This window comes from Protopterus annectens, chromosome 3.part1 (assembly GCF_019279795.1).
Source record: "Protopterus annectens isolate FY-2018-M chromosome 3.part1, PAN1.0, whole genome shotgun sequence".
Classification (NCBI taxonomy): Eukaryota; Metazoa; Chordata; order Ceratodontiformes; family Protopteridae; genus Protopterus; species Protopterus annectens.
In genome coordinates, this window is record NC_056732.1 from 1,869,749,359 (window position 1) to 1,869,775,895 (window position 26,537).

General features: G+C 40.0%; 2 protein-coding genes across 2 annotated transcripts in view; one reads left to right on the top strand and one right to left on the bottom strand.

Annotated features, from left to right (window-relative positions):
* LOC122798790 (zinc finger protein 271-like) overlaps positions 1-26,537 on the top strand; it is a 651,855-nt gene that overhangs the window by 214,908 nt on the left and 410,410 nt on the right. The gene's annotated exons all lie outside the window — the stretch shown is intronic.
* LOC122798794 (gastrula zinc finger protein XlCGF57.1-like) overlaps positions 9,081-26,537 on the bottom strand; it is a 147,525-nt gene continuing 130,068 nt past the window's right edge. Inside the window, exons 3-4 of the mRNA XM_044067905.1 lie at positions 24,635-24,778; positions 9,081-10,688 (exon numbers count right to left, since the gene is read on the bottom strand). Coding sequence (XP_043923840.1) covers positions 9,493-10,688; positions 24,635-24,778 — 1,340 coding nt within the window. The 3' untranslated portion in view covers positions 9,081-9,492. The remainder of the gene's footprint in view (positions 10,689-24,634; positions 24,779-26,537) is intronic.

Below are 26,537 nucleotides of genomic sequence, written 5' to 3' on the forward strand. Positions count from 1 at the left end.
TGAGGGATACACAGTTTGACAAGCACTGTTTTTGTATATCATTTGACAAGCATGAACCAGTTTTCTTGTTTTCTTATCCATCTGATCCAGCACTTTTTGTCTGTGGTCAGTTTATCACACCAAAGCTGTATGTTAGAAAAAGGAGCTTAAGTAGGTTTGTGTGAGCTTTATTCATAGACACCAAAGCAGTTTTCTGCAGTAGTTTTGAGTGCTCTAAAATATTACCTACCAAGATGTTTTATTTCTTCATCCTCTTGTTCCAATTCTTTTATATTGTATTCCTCTCTAGAATTGTTTTTTTTTTCTTGAAGCTTCAATTTTCCTGCTACTAATATTACTTTTGCTCATTTTTGTGACCAGGTGTCATTCTTATGTCATATGAAAAGGTTCTAAGAACTTGTAGCTGGATTTTCAGTTATTTGTCAGATGAGTTGTACGACTTTATTTACAAAGACCAGATGAAGTGTCATTTGATATGGTTGCATTTCTGAAGTACAACTGTAGTCATAGCCTAGACTGTTTATTAATTAGGTTAAAGGAGTAACTGCAAGGCAAAACTGAAAAGGAGACAAAAAAATCACCCTGGAGTATTCTTTGCTAGATTCTCACACCCTGGCTAGTAATTTGCCCTTTTTGTGGTTATTTGTACAGTGGTTTGCCACTTTTTCATACTAAATGTAATATACTCTCAAAGTTTGTGATGAATCTTATATATGTGTAAGCAATCTGCCATCCTGGAGAGTGGAATGTTGCCAATTTTTTTTGTAATCCATCCATATTATAATCCAGTTCCTTTTTCCATGGGTCTCCATTATGGCTTTGTCTAGCAAAGGATGACCCTTAGTTCCATACAATTCTCTTTTATTTCCTTTTTGTGCCCTGACTGAATTTTTATTTAGATGACCAATTCCTTTATATAGATTATGTTATTGGAAGACAAGTTATTGGTTGACAATTCTTCGAAGGGCATGCAGGTCTGTTTTTAAGGATAAATGTGGTTTTCCCTATTGTTATCTAGGCTGGTATACACTCAGGGCCTGCATGCAGATGTTTTTTTACTCAAGGCTAAATCAATGTTTAATGATGTTAACCCAAAGTTGAGTACAGCATCTGCAACTGCAATTTTCCAGTTAGCAGTCTTTCTTGACTTTGTCCATCTCAATGGAAGTCACTTCATTCCATTCAAAATCTTCTGTATTAGAATTTCATATTTTTTCTTTTACATCTTCCAGCCACTCATATTCCTTGTTATAACACTGTCCTCTTAGACATTTGCCTATTAATATGTGTTACAAAATTAGGTAAGAAGCCATTAATAACATATAGAAGAGGGCCTAATTTAAAATGCCTTTTAGAAATGCCTTTAAAGTTGAACAACAAAGTTAATGGAATGTTCAGATGTGGCCATTGCCATTATTGTAAACATATTAATAGGTAAAACTAAACCAAAGGAACCTTCACAAAAAGTTACTCATAAAAATCCAAGTAGGTGCAGAAATACGAAGATGTAGACCACAGAAGTATGTCCAAGCGTTTAATGTAACCACAAAAACGGAAAAAATACAAAACTGCCAGACATGAACGCTTTTTAAAATCCTTCATGCGTTTTCATCTATTCATTGACTTCATCAGATAAATACAAATGCAAACTTCCTCTACTCCACATATATATATAGTTTAAATCATTAATATTACAGCCAATAGAATTCATTATCTAGTCAATTTCCTGCTTTTTTGTTTAAAACAATTAAATTAATACATACAAATATTATGTTGAAATTTAATGTTTTGTGTCACTTGTTAATAAATTTAAAATAATCTTTATAGTTAAAAACATTTGTATTCACTTAATAAAAAAACTTTGTTTATTTAAAAACATTCATTTTCCTAATTATATGAAACATATAAACCATATAAAAAAACATATAAAATCTATCTTAAAAGGATTCCAGATGCCACCTAGTGGCTAGTTATATTACAGTTTTTGTTACTTCTTTCAAAGCTTTGCTGACCTTAGTTTTAATAAAGGCAAAATAGAGATAAACTCATTTAAGCCTGGAAATTTCCCTGCTTCCAGGGTCACTTGCCACCATAGTTCCCTAAACTCAATTCTTTCTTCCCAAGGTCCACCTCTAATGTCCTGTTGAATTTGTTCTAATACCATAAATTTATATTTGTATTCTAAACATGTTTTACTGTGTTTATATAAGGCATTGCAGTCTTTCTCCATTGTTATTTCATATGTATGCTCATAGATCCTTCTCTTTAGCATTCTCTCAGTTTTTCCTATGTAGAAGGATCCACATTTTCCGCAAATGGCCATATAAACTATTCCCTTGGATTCACAGTTATAATATTCCAAACTGTGAATCCATCTTTTTCTACTTTCCAAATAAAAGGAATTATTGTTTATTATATATGTACATTGACTACAATGCCCACATTTGTATGTAACTATTCTTTTTCTATTGCTATTAAATTTCTTTTTATTTTCTATAATGTTTCTAATACTTTGTGAATTCTTGTATATTATTTTTCTAGGTATTTTAGATACACTGTCAATATCTGTGAAGGTTATAAATTTCTCCCATTCTGCTTTAAATATTTTTTTAATATAATTATTTACTCCATTGTATTCCAAAACTAAAGCTTATTGGAATTCTTCCCCACAATCTTGCTTTTTATTAATACTTTCCTTTTTGTTATTATCACTTGTTTTTTTATTATTATTTTTATAAATAGGTGCAAATTTGGTTTCTCTTCCATCTTCAACTTCCTTCCTGATACATTTGACAAAGTCTAGTGGGTATCCCCTTTCTCCAAACATTTTCTCTAATAATTCACATTCAACCTTGAAATCATTTTCTAAACTAGTCATGCGACTACCCCTAACAAATTGCCCCTTGACAATATTTCTTTTGCAATGAAGGGGATGTGCACTCTCAAAATGTAGGAATGAGTTACAAAATGTCTTTTTTCCAAATATTTTTGTTTCCAATTCTTGCCCTACCTTATATACTTGTAAATCTAAATATTCCAGTTCATTTTCTGAACTTTTATGGGTGAATTTCAGGAATTTCGTAGTATTACTCATGTATGTCAGGAATTTATAGAATCTATCTCTTCCTGCTGTCCACAGAATTACTATATCATCTAAAAATCTATGGTACATGATCCAGCATGTCTTATATTCAGAGTCCAAGATATATTTTTCTTCCCATTTTGCTAGTATTAAATTGGCGTATGTTGGGGCGCAAGCTGCTCCCATAGCTACACCTTGTATTTGCTGGAAAAATTCACCTTTAAAGTGAATGAAATTGTTTTTCAATATTAGACTCATCAACCAAATATTCACTAATTTTTCATTATTAGCCATCTCTTTATTTTCGTATATTATTTCTTCTAACATTGCCATACCTTCAGTATATGGAATACAGGAAAACAAATCTACAATATCTATGGTAATAAAAAGCAGATTATCCTCACTTATATACTCTGGTATTTCTTTTAATATTATATCATATTAATAGGCAATTCTTTAAACATTAAGGGCACTTTGTATAAGGTTATAGGTAAATACAATTGTGAATCCAAAGGTGTATGTCAATTTTGTCCAGGGTTCTATATAGGGGAAAACAGAGAGAAAGTTGAAAAATAGAACTTATGAACACTTATATAACATTGGTAAGAGTAATTTAAATAATGCCTTAGCAAAACATGTTAATGATAATCCAACACATGTTTTCAAATTTGTAGTTATAGAACAAGTAAAGAAGAATGTTCAGGGTGGACCACGGCATCTAAAATTAGAAGAAAGGGAATTGTTATGGCAACTTTGTACAAATGCCAATACCTTTCCAGGGCTTAACGAATATTGCTCTATTAAATGTTTATTAAAATTAAAAGCCCTGGAAAGATGAAATAAACATTTTTAGTGTCTAATATAATCAATATGAAATATGTTTAAATTTCATTAATATGTTAGAACTAACATATTTTAGTTTAATTATACACGTTCTTGTTGGTACGTTTTTATAGATGTTAAGTAAGTTATTGGTTTAAAGCTTTTTACAAAAGGTTGGTTTCTTTAAATATTTTTAAATAGTTAATTGAACATTGTGATGTAATTGATGTAATATGCTATTTAAGAAAGATTTTGCAGGAAATTTTTTGTCTGAAGAAGTACAGCAAATTACGTTATCAATGTTTTCCCACTTAGGTCATGTCGTACATCTTTGAGTCGTCCCTAAACTGCTTGATTTCTATCCTTTATTTGTACTTTTTGTGTCTCTCTTCAGTTTTTGACCTTTGCAGAGATTTTTTATTTATTTCTATAAATGATAAAACTGAAACTTAATTTGTTTTTATTTGGTGCTTTCATTTTACATTCATATTTTTAAGAATTTGTATGGACTGATTTCCTTTTTTATACTCCTCAGATAATTATAGTTCTTTTTGTAAATGTTTTCCATTCGTCTCTAACTGGAATTTCCACAGCGGTGTTCTGTTTGTTACTTTGTTTTCATTTACCTGCAGAGTAATGTATTTTGTTAATCTTGGTTACATCACATGACTCTTTCATTATGATTCCATTTCCCGTACTTATTTGTTTTATTAATCTTTTAATGGTCTGTGTCTTATTCACTTTCTGTACCCTCTTTCTGTGAAATATATATATTTTTTCCATGCCAGTTGAACAAGTCTATTCTTTTTTTGTGTTTAAGATTTTTTTTTTGTTAATATGACAGTAATGGGGTCCATCCCTAAGAGCATAAATACATTTGTGCTGATGTTGTATCATATGATACTTCCTTGTAATCTCCCTCCTGCATGTAGCACATTTATATATTTTTTCTCTATTTAGATATATTGATCTCTTATCTTGTCTCCCTGTATTGTAAAACTCTTCCTACAAATGGGGCATTTATGGTGTTTCTTTTATATTTTCTCAAAAGCAACCAATTCATATGTCAAGAAATAGTTAAACGTCCAGAAATTTGCATTGCTTCAGTCTCTGTTTGTCAAGCCTGGTTTTATAAGCAACTATAATGTACCCAGAACTACGTCCTTCTGTAGATAATACATAGTGTGCTTTATTGGTAACATACTTTAAATGATTTTTATTTGCTCAGCTCCTCCTAGCATTACTAGAACCATGTGTCCTTGTTCCACATTGTTCTGGTTCCCATGTCTTTAACCACTAGGCATAGCTATTAAACAATGAACACTGCTTTTATCCTTATTAAACAATGAACACTGCTTTTATCCTTATTAAACAATTAACAACTGCTTTTATCCTTATTAAAAATGAACACTGCTTTTATCCTTATTAAACAATTAACAACTGCTTTTATCCTTATTAAAAATGAACACTGCTTTTATCCTTATTAAACAATGAACACTGCTTTTATCCTTATTAAACATTGAACACTGCTTTTTATCCTTATTAAACAATGAACACTGCTTTTATCCTTATTAAACAATGAACACTGCTTTTATCCTTATTAAACATTGAACACTGCTTTTATCCTTATTAAACAATGAACACTGCTTTTATCCTTATTAAACATTGAACACTGCTTTTATCCTTATTAAACAATGAACACTGCTTTTATCCTTATTAAACAATGAACACTGCTTTTATCATATTAAACAATGAACACTGCTTTTATCATATTAAACAATGAACACTGCTTTTATCCTTATTAAACATTGAAAACTGCTTTTATCCTTATTAAACAATGAACAACTGCTTTTATCCTTATTAAACAATGAACACTGCTTTTATCCTTATTAAACATTGAACACTGCTTTTATCCTTATTAAACAATGAACACTGCTTTTATCCTTATTAAACATTGAACACTGCTTTTATCCTTATTAAACAATGAACACTGCTTTTATCATATTAAATAATGAACACTGCTTTTATCCTTATTAAACAATGAACACTGTTTTTATCCTTATTAAACATTGAACACTGTTTTTTTTCCTTATTAAACAATGAACAACTGCTTTTATCCTTATTAAACAATGAATACTGCTTTTATCCTTATTAAATATTGAACACTGCTTTTATCCTTATTAAACAATGAACACTGCTTTTATCCTTATTAAACATTGAACACTGCTTTTATCCTTATTAAACATTGAACACTGCTTTTATCCTTATTAAACAATGAACACTGCCTTTATCATATTAAACAATGAACACTGTTTTTATCTTTATTAAACAATGAACACTGTTTTTATCCTTATTAAACAATGAACACTGCTTTTATCCTTATTAAACAATGAACACTGCTTTTATCCTTATTAAACATTGAACAATGCTTTTATCCTTATTAAACAATGAACACTGCTTTTATCATATTAAACAATGAACACTGCTTTTATCCTTATTAAACAATGAACACTGCTTTTATCCTTATTAAACATTGAACACTGCTTTTATCCTTATTAAACAATGAACACTGCTTTTATCCTTTTTAAACAATGAACACTGCTTTTATCCTTATTAAACATTGAACACTGCTTTTATCCTTATTAAACAATGAACACTGCTTTTATCCTTTACTCTTCAGCCACTTGTTTGTCTTGATTCTTCTTTTTTTAACTTTTAGTACTGGATGATCCCATGTCACCATTTCTTCTTCATTTTTGGTTATTCTTTGTGGTTCAAGTTTCCAGTGCTTCTAGTTACCTGTACCTTGTAACATTTGCACAATCTCCAATGTAATAACCTTGCTGCGCTGTTGCTCCTTTCAGTGTTCAACCATAACTGTATCACAACCAGTAACTAGATGGGTAATTTCCTCTAGTTTTATGCAGCAGAACTTACACTTGTCTGCATCTCCAATTTTTCTATAGAGTTCATGAACCAGCATGGGTACAGGACGCTATCCTGAGCTGCTACTGTTAGCCTTTCATCTTTTGGTTTAAACTCACCTCTCCTAGCCACACATGCATCAAATCTTGATCAACATTTGTTTCAATACTCTCTGCTTGGCAAGTCTGATGGTGGGCTTTACAATTTTCCGCTTTCTTTTTTTCTACCCATGGTCATTATATTTTTTATTTTCTTTCTGGTGCTACCTGCTTTTTTGCCCATTTCTACTTTGATTTTCATACCAACTCCTTTCTGAAATACATCTGCTAACATGCATGACGGTGTCACCTTAGGTTTAGGACTTTCACAATGTTCAGATACTGTGGGGCTATTAAATACATATGCAGTTCCAACTGACACATATACATATAGTCAATTTCAAGGAGGTATGACCACACTCAGACTTGCTAACTGCTAAACATGAATATAAGCATGAGGTGGTTTTCTTTTTTTTTTTTTCTTCTTCTGTCCAGTTGATCCAGCATACTTCTGAGGTAGGTCAATCATACCAAGCTATAGGTTATAAGAGGGAGAAAAAGCTAATTTGTAGTTTGAATTGTATTCTTAGGTGTCAAGACAGTAGTCAGTTTAGTATTAGCCTTAGAAAACATTCCTTACTAAGCTTTATTGTCATTCACTGCCAAGCCTTACCAGATATTTATACACTCCTTTTTTTTCTCTTCTTGACCGGGTTAGTCCCACTAGACTAGTGGCCTATTTTCAGAGAGGCCAGAAGTGGTATTTCTACTGCTAGGATGAATTTGGACGGGGTATCGGGGAACTTCCACTACTCTTTTCGATTGGTATCATGGTATCTTTTACATCCACCTGAAAGACCACCAATCCAAGCAGTCAGAAATTCACCTTAAAGTCTCACCTGAAGGACAGCACAGTAAGAAGCAATAACCCAAGCAGACAGGACCTTACATTAATGTCTCTTCCGAAGAATGGCAAACTAAGAGCATCAACCCCAGCAGAGAGGACCTCATCTTAATGTCTCTTCTGAAGGATGTCACACTAAGAAGCACCAACCCCAGCAGACAGGACCTCATCTTAAGATCTCTTCTGAAGGATGGCATGTTAAAGAGCATCAACCTAGCAGACAGGACCTTAGCTTAATGTCACATCTGAAGGACAGCACACTAAGAAGCAGCAACCCCAGCAGACAGGACCACATCTTAATGTCTCTTCTGAAGGATGGCATATTAAAGAGCATCAACCCAGCAGACAGGACCTCACCTTAATGTCTCACCTGAAGGACAGCACAGTAAGGAGCACCAACCCAAGCAGACGGGACCTCATCTTAATATCTTTTCTGAAGGATGGCACACTAAAGAGCACCAACCCCAGCAGACATGACCTCATCTTAATGTCTCTTCTGAAGGATGGCATATTAAAGAGCTTCAAACAAGCAGACAGGACCTCACTTTAATGTCTCATCTGAAAGACAGCACACTACGAAGCACCAGTGTAAGCAGACAGGACTTGACCTTAATGTCTCATCAGAAGGACAGGACACTAAGGAGCACCAACCCAAGCAGACAGGACCTCACTTTAATATCTCATCTGAAGGAAGGCACACTAAGCAGTACCAAACCCAGCAGATAGGGCCTCACCTTAATGTCTCATCTGAAGGACAGGACACTAAGGAGCACCAACCTAAGCTGACAGGAGCGCACCTTAATGTCTCATCTTAAGGATGGCACACTAAGGAGCATCAACCCAAGCAGACAGGACCTCACCTTAATGTCTCATCTGAAGGGCAGCACACTAAAGAGCACCAACTCAGGCAAACAGGACCTCACCTTAATGTTTCATCTGAAGGACAGCACACTAAGGAGTGCAGCACCCCCTAATGCTGCACTCCAGTGTAAGTAGTTTAAAAAATTAATCCAATTACCTGATGTGATAATAGAACCCATGGTCTTCTGCCCTTCCAATACAAAAATCAAGCATATTGCTTGTTTAGCCACTGACAGTACTAGTTCTTTTATATTATATTCCACTTTCCATGTTGACATTTTCTTGATAGTTCCATTTTCCTACTGTAAGTGTTACTTTCATTTACTCACAAAAAGAAACTCGGAGGTCATTTGATATGGTCATTTTCTAGATGTCCAGCTGTAGCCACAGTCTAATTTGTTAACTAAACATCTTAACAGACTGAGAGAAAGTGAAACAACAATGTTGCTATGGAATCACCAGGGAATATCTTTTTTTTTATTTTTATTATACCTGGGATAGTAATTTACCCTTTTTTACGATTCAGTTGTATAGTGGTTTGCCAATGTATCACAATGGCAGCTATATAATTTATCAATGTATTATGTACAATTTATACATCTATAAGACTTCTGTCATTGTTTATTTTTTTCTGTGCCACATATAGGTTATGCCCACTTAATTCCTGTTATGGGTTTGTTTACTAATACTTCATCCCTGGTTCCATAGGAGTTTTTTTGATATTACCATTGTCTTCCATGGCCATGACGGAATTTTTATTTATATGATTGCAGGCTCTGCATCAATTTCTGTATGCATCATACAAGTTATTGGAAGCAAACAATGTATTGATAGTTGATGGGATGGTTTTCAGTTCCCTTTTAAGGAGAAGGGCAGTGGATACTCTGATGAGCACTCAGATATCTCTTATGTGTAAAATCCTTCTCACAGATAACACATTTAAATGGTTTCTGTTCACTGTGGATATACTGATGTTGTATCATGTTACTCTTCTGAGCAAAACCCTTGCCACATGTGGCACATTTATGTGGTTTTTGTTCAGTGTGGATATACTGATGCTTCACCATATCTCCCTTCATTGCAAAACTCTTGTTACACGTGATGCATATACAGGGTTTGTGCCCGGTATGGACACTCTCGTGTGCTATCAGACGACTCTTGTCTGTAAAACCCTTGTCGCATGTAGCACACGTATAAGGTTTCTGTTCAGCATGAAGATACTGGTGCTGTACTAGGTGACACTTCCTTGCAAACTCCTTGTCACACGTGTCACATTTAAAAGGTTTTTGTCCAGTATGGATACTCTCATGTGCTGTCAAGGATCTCTTGTCTATAAAACCTTTGTCACATGTAACACATTTATACGGTTTCTGTTCAGTGTGGACATAATGATGTCGTAACATGTTACCCTTCTGTGCAAAACCCTTGCCACATATATCACATTTATATGGTTTTTCTTCAGTATGGATATACTGATGTATTATCATCTCTGCCTTCATTGCAAAACTCTTATTACACGTGACACATTTATAAGGTTTTTCTTCTTTGTGAACATACTGGTGACGCAGCATATGATCCTTTCTTGCAAAATCCTTGCCACATGTAGCACATTTATAAGGTTTTTGCTCGGTGTGAATATATTGATGCCTCACCAAACCTCCTTTCATTGCAAAACTTTTGCCACATGTTGCACATTTATAGTGTTTGTCTCTGCTGGGTACTTGCTCATGGGTTGACAAAGTGTTCATTTGTCTTTTCTCGCTGTGATTTGATTGATCAGATATGCTGTAGCAATGAAGTATTAAAATGTTGCTGTGAGTAAGCCATTTGTAGGGCCCTTCCCCTACAGAAGTTTCCAGATAGCTTTCAAATTCAGTTCTCTTAATAAACCCATCTTTACTTCCCACAGAGATGTGGTCTCTGCTTTCAATCTGCACTGGATCTTGACTTGTGACTGACATCTTGTCTGGGAGAGCGCCATGACTTTCTGCAACACGGTGTTTCCCATGTAATGGCTGCCGGCTCTGGACATCAGTGAAATCTGCATTCCTGCTAACTTAAAATAAAAATGAACGTGTCAGAAAATAACGAATTACTGTGAAGGTTCCTTTTCTTACACCAAGTGTTGTAGTACAGTATATACAGCTATTAGTATATTCTCACACAAACATTTGCAAGAAACAATGACTTATTGTTATTAAAAAATTCAGTAAAGAATGTGTCAACAAAACTGCCCAGCCCTCTCATTATTATTTATTTGTTTATCTTTGTGTAACAGTTTCCAACAATATGTCTGTTGTATTTCAAATTTCCATGCTCCTTACAAAATGCAAGAATTCTTCAAATCCATCTCCAGCTTTAAGTGAGGGCACCACTGCTGCTCTTAAACAAACTTTGCCAGAGACTAGGAACAACCTAAACTCATTTTAGGCAAAATAAAATAAATCAGTATTAGCCTACATTTCAGAAATAATCATGGTGGGTTTAAAGACTTAAGATTCTATGCCAAACAACAGGCAAAACACACCAGAAAAATAAGTCTTTCATTCCAAAATAGCATATTCTGGAAGTGATCTGCAGCAGAATTCATAAATCCCTCTGATGGGGAACACAGTGATGATACAGAACACTGTATCAATGCAACTGTCTGCAGCAAAATTCATAAATACCCCTGATGGGGCACACAGTGATGCTCCACTACAATGTATCAATATGACAGCCTGCAGAATTCATAAATACCCTGATGGGGCACACAGTGATGCATCAGTACAAAGCATCAATGCGACTGTCTGCACCAGAATTCATAAATATTCCTGCTGGGGCACACAGTGATGCTCCACTACAATGTACCAATGTGACAGCCTGTAGAATTCATAAATACCCTGATGGGGCACACAGTGATGCACCAGTACAAAGCATCAATGCGACTGTCTGCAGCAGAATTCATAAATATTCCTGATGGGGCACAAAGTGATGCTCCACTACAATGTACCAATGTGACTGCCTGCACCAGAATTCATAAATACCCTGATGGGGCACACAGTGATGCACTATTGCAATACACTGTTGTGACTGCATACAGCAAAATTCATTAATACTCCTGCTGGGGCACACAGAGATGAAATGTCACAATATATCACTTAATGTGTCTATAGCAGAGTTCATACATTTCCCTGATTGGGGGGGGGGGCATAATATATTACTGTGACTGTAGCAGAATTCATAAATACCTATGATCGGGACACACAGTAATGCACTGCTACAATGTATTACTGTGAATGTTTGCAACAAAATTCATAAATACCTTTTGTCAGGATACGATGAGTGATGTGCCTTCAAAAATCAGTGCAATGCATCTCACTTTGTACGTCATGGCTTGTGTTTACCACAGGTGCTGCACAAAATCTCACACAAATTCACTTAAAGATTATCTAAACCTACTTCAGGAAACAGCATAATTTCTAGAAATCTATTATGTATTCAATGACAGAGTTAGATCCCCATATTTCACAGTATGGCATCACATTTCATGTTACAGTGCACCGTGATCACCCCAGATTGGTTGATTTACATGAAAAAGTAATTCTTGGAAATATATCTCCTGTTCCCTCCTGATTACATGTACTGCATTTATGGTGTGAAAGAAGTAACCCAGAATGGTTTACTACACAAAAAACAAGCCACCCTGGTGGAATCACAAAATCAATTGACGATATAACAGGAGGAAGAAAATCATGGCAAAGCTTAGGAGGTGCAGCACCCAGCAGGATAAATGCACTCTTATCAAATTAAACAAACAACTTAGAACCCAAATAAAGTCTACCAAAGCCACATTTGAGGTAAGTTTGACAACCACAAAGCATTATTTAGCTATGTTCACAACCTGAAAGGCAATAAACAATTGTGTGCAAAGCTCACTGTAAATGGAGCCACCTATATTGAGCCAGAAGATATAGCAAACTTCCTGGCTGATAAATTCAGCTCCAATTTTATTCCTCTCTCCCCTTCAATCTACCCTCAGGAAATATCATCAAATATAACTCCCCCTACTATCACTAGGGAACAGGTCCTTAATCCTCTCTCTAAGACCAAAAACACTGCATCAATGGGCCAGAAAATATCTCAGGATGCCTTTTAAATGCATGAAACATGACCTTTCAGGGCCTCTGGAATTACTATTTAACTGCAGCCTCCAAACAGGCTTCATGCCTTATGAATGGAGAAAGGCAACAGTCATCCCTCTTCACAAAAGTGGGCCATCCATAGACCCTGTAAACTACAGACCCATAAGTTTCACTAGTCTTATATGTAAAGCCATGGAAAGAATTACCATGGAGATGATCAACAGAGATATAGTAAACCTCCAGACACTGGACCCAACCCAGTTTGGTTTCGTCAAGAGCAGATCATGTCTACTCAACCTGGTAGACTTCTTTGAGAAGGTCACCAAACCAATGGATGAGGGCAAAATCGTTCACACTGCCTAGCTTGACCTGGCCACGGCATTTGACACAATACCCCACTTGAGCATTGTTAACAAACTCAAGAGGTTAGGTACAAACCTGCATGTCACCTGTTGGATAGCCAACTGTCTCACAGACAGGACCCAGGAAGTTGAAATTAGGGAGTCCACCTCTACAAAGAGGCCAGTCACAAGTGGAGTCTCTCAGGGATCAGTCCTTGGACTGCTCCTTTTTGACATTTACTTCTCAGAAGTCAAGGACAATGTCAGTGGTCTATGGCTGACTAAATTTACAGATGACTGCAAATTAGAAGTGGTCATTGCATCTCACACTGACACAAATGTTCTCTAGGAGGAGCTGACACAGAAAAACAACTGGTGTCAGAGCCATGGGCTAAAACTAAATGCCAAGAAATGCATAATATTATCCATTGGGAAGTCATCCATTTGTGGTAACAATCATATTGACAACACACCCTTTAGAGTTGACCCAGTAGTCAGGGACTTACATAAACAGTAATCTAGCCTTTGATCATCATGTGTCTACAGTGGTGAAGAAATCATTCTATGTTGCGCAACTTATAAACAAAGGTATGGCATCTAAGTCCAATGAAGTCATTGTTCCACTGTATTTGGCATTCATCAGACCTAACATTAAGTACAATGCCCACTCTGGTATGTATCTAACCAGGCATATCCAACAACTGGATTGTCCACAGAGGTTCCTCACTAAAAGAATACAGGGCGCATGTAATATGTTCTATGCAGACCACCTCAAGGCCTTATCCCTGTACTCTGTCTCCTACAGGATTTTGAGGGGAGATCTATGCCTGGCATCCAGGGCATTGTCTGACCCCACTCTGATGAACCTCTTGCATATCCACAAAACAAATAGCACCAGAATTACCCATTCTAAAGACTTAAACATTGAATGTGATATAAGTAGGACCTGCTGGAGAGATAGGTATGTATCCCAGAGACTACCCCATCTATAGAACAGCCTCCCCATCCATGTGAAGCAGACTTCCTCCCTAACCCAATTCAAGTGCAACTTGGACAACTGGATGAGAACTGGAAATTCATCCCTGGTTTGGCAACTATGTCTCTAATGGACACAGGCAACCTGTAAATGGTTCATCTCCCATGCCCATGCTTACACTTATTAAGGGTATCAGAACTTGTCAGAGATTTGGGATGCATGACTAGGCTTAAAGAGGTCCTAGTGGTCATTAGCCTAGTAAACACCTATTAACCTATGAAAATATTTTCTGATCACCCCACTGTCTTTAATGATTAAAACAAGTAATCAGTTGGTGATCTACTGGCCCTCCCCCTCCTGGTCACCCCACTACCATAAATATGTACAACAAGTAGTGACTTGTGAACTGCAGTCCCTTTACTTCAGAAGGCACATAATCAGTGCTAATTTAAACATCTCCCTTTTAAACATACACATTCCCTTAATGTATGAAAAATGAATCCCATGAGGTCACCTTTCTCACCCCTCCTGATCATCCCTGTTGTAATTACTGTCAAATCAATAAATTTCTGGGGATCTGCTGTCCCTTCCCACTTGACCACCACTTCTGCATTACTGGATGAAACAAGGCATCCCTTGTCATTTACTGCCTTTCTACCTCCTAAAAAATACTTTGAATTTTGAGATTATGAACTTTAAAGATTTAGAAGTGGACCCTTACATGCATGTTTGTGTTAAGGTTATACACCATCAACCCTGTGTATTAGTAACCATCTTATGTGTGCCAGACATCTGTAGCCCCTCAATGTCTCATACCTACTAGCAGGACACACAAACTTGTTCAGCCTAGTGGTATAATAAACCACACTAGTTCTCATGCAGAATTTAATCCTATCATCACAGGCAGGTGTAGAAAAAAAACTTGTCCCATGGTCTGATAACTGGATGATTTATTGCACTAACAGGTAGTGATAAATCTGAAACAGGAATATTGGGGTAACTTGTGAACAAACATAATACAAATCAGTGACAACTGGTTGGAAAAATTCATTAGACTTCAGCAGATGACTTCTTCTTCTTTCGGCTTTTCCCAGTTAGGGGTTGCCACAGCGGATCACCTGTCCGCTCATAATTGGCAGTGGAGTTTTACGGTGTCGAGTTGCCAGCCCAGCACCCAACCTTCCACAGAAGGCACACACATGATCACACTCACACCTAGGGCCAATTTACTGTATCCAATCCACCTACAGCATGTCTTTGGGATGTGGGAGAAAACCAGAGCACCCAGAGGAAACCCACGTGACCACAGGGAGGACATGCAGACTCCGCACAGAAGGCACCCCAGCCGAGGATCGAACCAGAGAACATCTTGCTGTGAGGCGGCAATGCTAACTGCTGCACCACCGTGGCTGCCCTAGACTTCAGCAGATGACTAAACATAGCAAATTATTGTGGCTTTGAAGATCAGTAGAAGGAAAGCACTGCCAGGGAAACTTCATATAGTTAAATATTGACTGGCTTCTCAATGCATTAGTGAGATTCCCAGCTGCAAAGCTACTGCCCCCATAATTCAGGAATGGAGTCAAACTATGTGTGGTACAGTATGTCGGACAAATGGCTAATGTGACAGTAACTCTGACTAAGACACAGTAAGGCCAGGGGTAAGAAGCATGACTGGTAGTCCTGGCGTGGATGTGGGGTACTGGAAGTCAGGCTTGTAAAGATGAGGTCCAAGGGGACCAAAATGTTTGTGGGACTTCAAACTATCACAGGACTATACAAATCAGCTTCCTTTGAACCCTGTCATCTGCTTCAAGTCCAGGAATGCCCAGCTGGACTGCTTCCTTATCTCTATCTTCTCAGCTGTTTTTCTCACTTCAAGCATTGGGTTGGTTGTGCTGCAACGTGATCTGAATCCAAACTGCTCATCTTACTTTATACTACTCTGTATATTTGTTCATTAATCACTCTCTCCAGAACCTTCTTGTAGTGTAACAAGAGACTGATAGCTCTCTACAGTCCACAGATGTCAATGCCCCCCCCTTGTTCCTGTACACCGGCACTAGTGTGCTTGATCTGCAGTCATCTAGGACGCACCTTTCTCTCCATACAAGGAGTACCCTTAGAAGCTATCTGTCTCATAACTCATCTAACATCCTGATCATATCTGCAGTGACCTCATCTGAGTCTGATGCTTCCCCTGGCTTCATTTTCCTTAGACACACTTTTACTTCTTTCACTGTAGGCTGTGTTAGAATAGTACAGCTTCTGGGGGGGGGGGTTCTGTTTTTAGAAGCTGACAGACGTATCCTTCTATCTGCTTTTGATGTCCTGTGCCCTGATGAGCAGGTTGCTGCTAGCAATTACGAACAGTGCAGGTTGCTGCTAGTATCCCTTTACGAACAGTGTTTGATGACTATCTTCTTAAACAGGTTGCAAGGCAAAGACAGAAAGATAGTCCATCTACCAAGTCTATTTCCAGAATCTGGTAGACAGCCTCTGATACCCTGATCTTTGCTATTGCAGCTGACCTCTTAGCCTCTTTGTTAGCCAATCAGAAATCCCTTGTATCCTGATCAGTAATTTCAATCTCACACTTTTTTCTGACCCCCTTCTTTCTTTTGACAACTTCCTGGAGTTCTGCTCTCCACCACCAGCTTTCCTTATCTACATTATTTCCATACCTGCTCAGCCACACAATGTTTTGAGGTGCTGCCATTCTTCAACTCTGCCTATTTCCTCTTCTTTCTGAGGTGCTAGAGCCCTGAGTATTTCCTTGGACTTCTGTGCTGTATTTTCTGTCAACTTCCAGGTCTTTAGCCTAGTCTCTGTTGACCTTACAGCTGTCTCTGGCCACTGCTTGCAGCTGACTGTGGCAAATAGGGGTAAGGCTGTTTCACTGGTGGTGACTTTGCAATTGCCGATTCTACTCCAGTGAGTTGGATGTTGGTCAGTCTTGTATGTGGTCTTCTGACCGTCTCTCTTACTGAACCATGTGTTGGCCACCCTCAAGCCATTTGCCAGACAGAAGTCTAGAAAGGCCTCTCTTTCTTTATTCCTGATTGTCCCACATACATGAGCTCAGGACAGTCCTCATATCATATTTTGTCTACCCTGATATGTGTACTTGGGTCCCCCATTATATGCATCAACTCATGTTGGCCCTGCTTTTTCTAGTACATCCTGCAACTGCTGCCTGAATGTACTCTTCTCCTCACTGTCACAACCCTGCTGTGGGGCATAGGCTGAGATTATGAATAGTGTCCTGCCCTGATAATGGAGTCTGATTACCATGAGTCTATCACTAATTTTAATGACATCCCTCACTGTCTTCTGAAGGCTCTCCCTCACCATGATTCCAATGTCTTTTCTCCTTTGTCCTTCCCTTGAGTGGGGGCTCACTTATAACCAATTTTTATACCAGTGAGCGGCTCACCCTGACATGGCCCATAGTCTGTTTTCCTGTCTAGAGTATACTGTGCACTACAATGGCTGGTCTGCATGACTGTTCCCTGACAGGTGGCATGAATTCACTCATAAATGGAAAACTCAGTATGTTTTTAGGAGAAACCCCAGCGAGACACAGGGAGAAAATGCAAACTCCACACTGGCATTGGCCAGAAGTCAGGATTGAATCTTATACCTTGTGCATAGGAGGCAAAGACCTTAACAATTATGCCAACTGTGTCTGGTAGACAAATAATATTTCATTGCCACATCTTACATTTTTGAAAAACTGCAAACCATCTTCTTTCTTTTTGCAACTGATGTTTATAGCTGAGATGGAAACATTAACCCTTCATTACTACATTTTCATCTTCTATTTTATTCTTTGTTTTCCTGTATTTCACTCTGCCTCCTATTGAAACCATTTCCACATTTTTTACATCACTTACCTCTTCTAAGAGAAAGACAAATGTATCTCTTAGTACTATATGCTTTCATCATACTCTTCCTGCTGTTCCACATTTTTTTCTGTATCAGACGTGTCATCCCTGTCTAACTCCACCTCTTCATTTTGTGAGGATTATAAACTGTATCTTCAGAGAAACAATATCAGTGCCATTACTAGTAATATCTACAGTGTGACTGAACTACAAATTATGCTTTACACTGTATTTATAGCAAGAGGCAAAACATCATTTAACATTATGTCCAGAGTGATAACACTGAGCACAACGTCATTTCAAACAATCATTACTCAAACAATCACCTACCCACAACAGAAACACATTTTTGGCTGACCTTCAAAATCAGTAGTCAAAGTAACCTACATATCCCAAGACCCAGTCCATAAACTCTGGTTGTCCTAATATTTTTACAATGTCATGAATACATTTGCAAAGAACAAAAAAATGTAAAGACTCTCACTCTGTGATATTATTTGCATGAAACTGTAAAGTTACACATTTTTTGTTCATAAGGAACAGTGCTGTTAAAGACAACTTTTTAGTAATGGCAGGATTTTAAAAGTACATCACAGAAGCAGTCAGTGCCCAAATGAATCTGCAAATGTCAGCTTCAGGAAAAAAGTGCCATACGACCATCCCAGACCTCATATTTATTAATAAGTGCATCATTTTATATGAATATGTACAGCAGGGTGAGATTCAGTCCTTAAATATTGTTCAAAATGTTGCTCTTAAAGTTGCAAATCAACTGCATAAGTTTCTAGAACTTCTGTGGCACTCCATTCCTTACATATCGTCCATTGGCTGATACAACAGCATATGGCCAGTACTGCAATAAAATGCTGCCATTTCCTCTGGACAGTCCTGGTATTTTCAAAGGGCTTTCTCATCGCATGTTTCTAATTCATCCAATAGCATTTTAAAGTACCATTATCCAAATGTCCATCAGTCAAGTCCATAACAATAGTTTACAATCGAAGGTTCAGCAAAACCAGCAGCAATAAATATGGATTACATAAGCTTCGATATTCTCGAAGGTTCAGCAAAACCAACAGCAATAAATATGGATTACATAAGCTTTGCTATTCGTTTCCATCATCGTTGTCATGACATCATCACTGTCCCCTTTCCCTCTGTTCTTCCAATGGAAACAGCTCTTAAGTCTGTTTGGAGTTTTACAAACATCCAAGCTAGTAATATGAACATGACATTGTATAGTAACTATGACTTGATAAATGCAACAATCACGATGACTGACAGAAAATGTTTCACTTGTCTTTGGAGTCTTTGAAAAGCATGCCATCATGAATTGCTGTACAAAAATGCCATACTACAGAAATAATGAAGGATATTACACTTTTTTGTGATTGAAAGACTAGGAAGGTTTGAAAATGAATTTGAAATGTCCTTTCTTTCTCGCACATTTGTACAAAGGTTTATTGTGTAAATATATTTCATATTTATGCAACTGTACACAGCTTGTAAATATAATAATATACCTCATGTTCTACAGTAACATTTGCCCTCAGCCACCAGTACCAGATCATGTTCTGCAGTACTGCACATCCCATACTTCAGTATCACATCATGTTCTGCAGTAATGCTCACCCTTAGCCTTCAGTACCACACCATGTTCTGTAGTACTGCTCACCCCAGCCTTCAGTAACACACCATATTCTGCAGTACTGCTCACCCTCAGCCTTCACTACTACAACATGCTTTGAAGTACTGCTCATTTACAGCTTTCAGTATCACACCATGTTCTGCAGTACAACTCACACTCAGCACCACACCATGGTCTGCAGTACTGCTCACCCCCATCCTTCAGTTCCACACCCTGTTCTGCAGTACTGCTCACCCCCAGCCTTCAATACCAAACCATGTCCTGTAGTACTGCTCACCCCCAGCCTTCAGTACCACACCATGTTCTGTTGTACTGCTCACCCCCAGCCTTCAGTACCACACCATGTTCTGCAGTACTGCTCACCCTCAGCATTCAGTACCACACCATGTTCTGTAGTAATGCTCACCTCAGCCTTCAGTACCACACCATGTTCTGTAGTACTGCTCACATGCAGCCTTTCATCCCATACCATGTTCTGCAGTACTGCTCACCCCCAGCCTTCAGTACCACACCATGTTCTTCAGTACTGCTCACCTCCACCCTTCAGTCTCACACCATATTCTGTTGTACTGCTCATCCCCAGCCTTCAGTACCACACCATGTTATGCAGTACTGACACCCACACCTTCAGTACCACACCATTTTCTGCAGTAATGCTCATCTCAGCCTTCAGTACCACACCATGTTCTGTACTACTGCTCACATGCAGCCTTCAGTACCATATCATGTTCTGCAGTACTGCTCACCCCAGCCTTCAGTACCACACCATGTTCTTCAGTACTGCTCACCTCTACCCTTCAGTCTCACACCATGTTCCATTGTACTACTCACCCACACCTTCAGTACCACACCATGTTCTGTAGTACTGCACACCTGCAGCCTTCAGTACCACACCATGGTCTGCAGTATTGCTCAGCCCCATCCTTCAGTTCCACACCCTGTTCTGCAGTACTGCTCACCCCCAGCCAGCCTTCGGTTCCACACCCTGTTCTGCAGTACAGCTCACCCCCAGCCATCAATACCACACCATGTTCTGTAGTACTGCTCACCCCCAGCCTTCAGTACCACACCATGTTCTGCAGCACTGCTCACCCTCAGCCTTCAGTACCACACCATGTTCTGTAGTACTGCTCAACCCCAGCATTCAAACAGCATCATGTTCTGTAGTACTGCTCACATGCAGCCTTCAGTACCACACCATGTTCTGTAGTACTGCTCACCTGCAGCCTTCAGTACCACACCATGGTCTGCAGTATTGCTCACCCCCATCCTTCAGTTCCACACCCTGTTCTGCAGTACTGCTCACCCCCAGCCAGCCGTCGGTTCCACGCCCTGTTCTGCAGTACTGCTCACCCCCAGCCTTCAATACCACACCATGTTCTGTAGTACTGCTCACCCCCAGCCTTCAGTACCACACCATGTTCTGCAGTACTGCTCACCCTCAGCCTTCAGTACCACACCATGTTCTGTAGTACTGCTCAACCCCAGCATTCAAACAGCACCATGTTCTGTAGTACTGCTCACATGCAGCCTTCAGTACCACACCATGTTCTGTAGTACTGCTCACCCCCAGCCTTCTGTACCACAAATTGTTCTGCAGTACTGCTCACCCTCAGCCTTCAGTACCACACCATGTTCTGTAGTAATGCTCACCTCAGCCTTCAGTACCACACCATGTTCTGTAGTACTGCTCACATGCAGCCTTCTGTACCATACCATGTTCTGCAGTTCTGCTCACCCCCAGCCTTCAGTACCACACCATTTTCTTCAGTACTGCTCACCTCCACTCTTCAGTCTCACACCATGTTCTGTTGTACTGCTCACCCCCAGCCTTCAGTGCCACACCATGTTCTGCAGTACTGCTCACCCTCAGCCTTCAGTACCACACCATGTTCTGCAGTACTGCTCACCCTCAGCCTTCAGTACCACACCATGTTCTGTAGTAATGCTCACCTCAGCCTTCAGTACCACACCATGTTCTGTAGTACTGCTCACATGCAGCCTTTCGTCCCATACCATGTTCTGCAGTACTGCTCACCCCCAGCCTTCAGTACCACACCATGTTATGCAGTACTGACACCCACACCTTCAGTACCACACCATGTTCTGCAGTAATGCTCATCTCAGCCTTCAGTACCACACCATGTTCTGTAGTACTGCTCACATGCAGCCTTCAGTACCATACCATGTTCTGCAGTACTGCTCACCCCAGCCTTCAGTACCACACCATGTTCTTCAGTACTGCTCACCTCCACCCTTCAGTCTCACACCATGTTCCATTGTACTACTCACCCACACCTTCAGTACCACACCATGTTCTGTAGTACTGCTCACCTGCAGCCTTCAGTACCACACCATGGTCTGCAGTATTGCTCAGCCCCATCCTTCAGTTCCACACCCTGTTCTGCAGTACAGCTCACCCCCAGCCATCAATACCACACCATGTTCTGTAGTACTGCTCACCCCCAGCCTTCAGTACCACACCATGTTCTGCAGCACTGCTCACCCTCAGCCTTCAGTACCACACCATGTTCTGTAGTACTGCTCAACCCCAGCATTCAAACAGTATCATGTTCTGTAGTACTGCTCACATGCAGCCTTCAGTACCACACCATGTTCTGTAGTACTGCTCACCTGCAGCCTTCAGTACCACACCATGGTCTGCAGTATTGCTCACCCCCATCCTTCAGTTCCACACCCTGTTCTGCAGTACTGCTCACCCCCAGCCAGCCGTCGGTTACACGCCCTGTTCTGCAGTACTGCTCACCCCCAGCCTTCAATACCACACCATGTTCTGTAGTACTGCTCACCCCCAGCCTTCAGTACCACACCATGTTCTGCAGTACTGCTCACCCTCAGCCTTCAGTACCACACCATGTTCTGTAGTACTGCTCAACCCCAGCATTCAAACAGCACCATGTTCTGTAGTACTGCTCACATGCAGCCTTCAGTACCACACCATGTTCTGTAGTACTGCTCACCCCCAGCCTTCTGTACCACAAATTGTTCTGCAGTACTGCTCACCCTCAGCCTTCAGTACCACACCATGTTCTGTAGTAATGCTCACCTCAGCCTTCAGTACCACACCATGTTCTGTAGTACTGCTCACATGCAGCCTTCAGTACCATACCATGTTCTGCAGTTCTGCTCACCTCCAGCCTTCACTACCACACCATTTTCTTCAGTACTGCTCACCTCCACTCTTCAGTCTCACACCATGTTCTGTTGTACTGCTCACCCCCAGCCTTCAGTACCACACCATGTTATGCAGTACTGACACCCACACCTTCAGTACCACACCATGTTCTGTAGTACTGCTCACCTGCATCCTTCAGTACCACACCATGTTCTGTAGTACTGCTCACCTGCAGCCTTCAGTACCACACAATGTTATGCAGTACTGCCTACCCCAACCTTCAGTACCATATCATATTCTACATGTTCTGTAGTACTGCTCAACCCCAGCCTTCAGTACCACACCATGTTATGCAGTACTGCTTACCCCAACCTTCAGTACCATACCATATTCTGCATTACTGCTCACCCCCAGCTTTCAGTATCACACCATGTTCTGTAGTACTGCTCACCCTCACCCTTCAGTACCACACCATGTACTGTAGCACTGTACCTCTCCAGCCTACAGTACCACACCATGTTCTGTAGTATTGTTCACCCCCAGCCTTCAGTTCCACACCATATTCTGTAGTAATGATCACCCCCCAACCTTCAGCAACACACCATGTTCTGTAGCACTGTACATCTACAGCCTACAGTACCGCACCATGTTCTGTAGTACTGCTAACCCCACCTTCAGTTCCACACCATGTTCTGTAGTACAGCTCACCCCGAAGCTTCAGTACCACACCATGTTCTTTAGTACTGCTCATCCCCAGCCTTTAGTACCACACCATGTTCTGTAGTACTGCTCACCCAGAGCCTTCAGTACCACACCATGTTCTGTGGTACTGCTCACACCCAGCCTTCAGTACCACACATGTTCTGTAGTACTGCCCACCCCAGCCTTCAGTACCACACCATGTTCTGTAGTACTGCTCACCCCCAGTCTTCAGTACCACACCATGTTCTGCAGTACTGCTCACCCCCAGCCTTTGGTATCACACCATGTTTTGTAGTACTGCTCACCCTCACCCTTCAGTACCACACCATGTTCTGTAGTACTGTACATCTCCAGCCTACAGTACCAAACCATGTTCTGTAGTACTGATCACCCCCAGCCTTCAGTACCACACCACATTATGTAGTACTGCTCACCCCAGCCTTCAGCACCTCACCATGTTCTGTAGCACTGTACATCTCCAGCCTACAGTACCACACAAAGTTCTGTAGTACTGCTCACCCCCAGCCTACAGTACCACACCATGTTCTCTAGTACTGCTCACCCCCATCCTTCAGTACTACATCATGTTCTGTCACCCCAGCCTTCAGTACCACACCATACTATGTAGCACTGTTCACCCCAGCCGCCAGTACCACACCATGTTCTGTAGTACTGCTCTCCCCCAGCCTTCAGCACCACACCATGTTCTGTAGCACTGTACATCTCCAGTCTACAGTACCACTCCATGTTCTGCAGTACTGTTCACCCTAGCCTTCAGTACCACACCATGTTCTGTAGCACTGCTGACCCCACCGCTTCAGCAGCTGTCATTTCTCATCATCAACTCACCTCTCAACTCTGAGTCAGAAAGCACATATTTTAGAAATATTCCCAAAACTGCAATTGGAAGTCCTAATGTAACTGCTGGATTTGATTTTTTTCCAAATATTTCTTCTTCTGGGATCACTGTAAAGAGTCCAGTCGGGTTGCTTTCAGATTTTAAAAGGAAGGTTCCACTCAACCCAAGTAGAGAGAGAGACAGAGAGAGAGAGAGAGACACACACACACACACACACACACACACACACAACAAACACACACACACACACACACTGCTATATCTTATGGAGAGTCTTAAATTACACTTAAGCAAAGATGGAGAAAACTCAAAAGTTATCCAGTACTTACTTTTGATACTGACAACAGGGGACTGCTTTTGCTGTGAAATTACTCCTCCTGTGTCATGCGAAATTACTCCTTGTGTGTCGCCACATGAATCTGTCACATCTTTCTTAATATATAACCAAAGGTTCTCTACTGGGATGTTATACCCTGCAAACAAAGTTAGAAGACATTGTATAGTTAAAAAAATCCTTCCTGGAGCTTGCACTTTGTTTAGTTTAAATAGTTGTACAGAGATCTAATTACATAACAGTGAGATTAGGGGTTACCATCGCCTCTAGACATTCTGCCTGTATATTCTACCACAGAAAGGCAGCATATCTCACTAACCCCACACAAAACTTAAATAAGAATTAAAATCTTTATCATACACTGATTAACTGCTAGCATGGAAATCTCTGGAATACTTCTATAAAATGTGCCAAAGATGACGAGTCTAATGGCTTTGTTGATAACAGTCAATAACAAGTCATTTTAGTTTATGCTCCTCTTCTTCAAGAATGACCCTATTTATGCCTTCCTGCCTACAGGTGGCATTTGCCAAAGGCTCAATAACAAGAAAAAAAATAGCGACAGCAGGCATCCGTGGCATTAGCCATGATGCCAGAGTAGTTAAGGTGACACATACATTTAGTAGCACTGAGGCACAAGGTTTAGAATATAAAAACTGTATTATTTTAAGCACTTCTGGAAAGTCAGAATGCTTCACAGTCTCTCAGGAATAAATCGTTGTACCTCATCACCTTTTCAAAGGCAATTTTTTTTGTTGTTTTTTAAAGCAACCACTGCACATTCCTGTTTTCTTGTACCACTATATAACATCTAAAACAGTTCTAAGGTATCCCTCACCCTCTCTCTTCCCTAGACAAATCCACATAGACTGTCATGAATTAACTGAGGGATGAATCTCTGAGCTGCATACTTTAAGCTCACCTGAGTGAAGTGCTACGTCTTCAGATGCATAGCAGTTGTATTGATTCTCCTTGTCTTATGCAGGTAAATAACTAGAGCGCCAGTCAGTAGAAAGGGCCACCCCTACCCGCTCTAAAACACATCACTAGGAGGACACAAGAGCTCCTAGCTCTAATTGAAGCTGACTGTAGAAGTCAATTAAAACTCATACAGTCAAGGGCTAGGCACAGCTCCACTCTTTTTCTATGACTTCAGGCCATGGGGGAGCCCCATCTTTGCCTAGTACTCTCAGGACATAGAGCAGCCCTGCATTTTCTCTATGTTGTGAAGGCTGCGGTCCAACATTTTTTCCTATATTCTCAGGGCCTGTAGCAGTCCTGCCTTTTCCCTGTGCTCTCAGGGGTCTGGGTAAGGTCCGACTTTTCTCTGTGCCATTAGGACCTGGAGCAGTCCCACATTTTTCTTATGTCATCAAGGGCCTGGGTCAATGCCTCCTTCCTTTCATACTATCATGGCCTGGGTCAGTCCCACCTTTCTCCTACACCATCAGAGCCTAGGGCAATTCCACCTTTACCTATTCTATCACAGCCTGAAGCACTCTTCCCTTTTTCCTATGCTGCCAGGGCCAGAGGCAATCCTGTCTTTTGTCTCTGTTGTCAGGGCAGAGGCAATCCTGCCTTTCTCTCTGCTGTCAGGGACAGAGGCAGTCTCTGCTTTTCTCTATGTTGACAGAGCCTGGGCCAGTCCTGCCTTTTCCCTAGCTGTCAGAGTCAGCACAGTCATAGCTTTTCCTCCATGATTTCGAGGCAGAGAGTAGTTCCACCTTTTCTCTATGCTATAAGGGCATGTGACAGTCCTGCTTTTCTCCTATGATGTCAGCTCCTGAGAAGTCCATGTTTTCCCTATGCTCTCAAGACTTGAGACAGTTCCACCATTTCCCTATGCTGTTAGAGGCCTGGTGCAATCCCACATTTTGACTGCACTGTCAAGGGCTGGG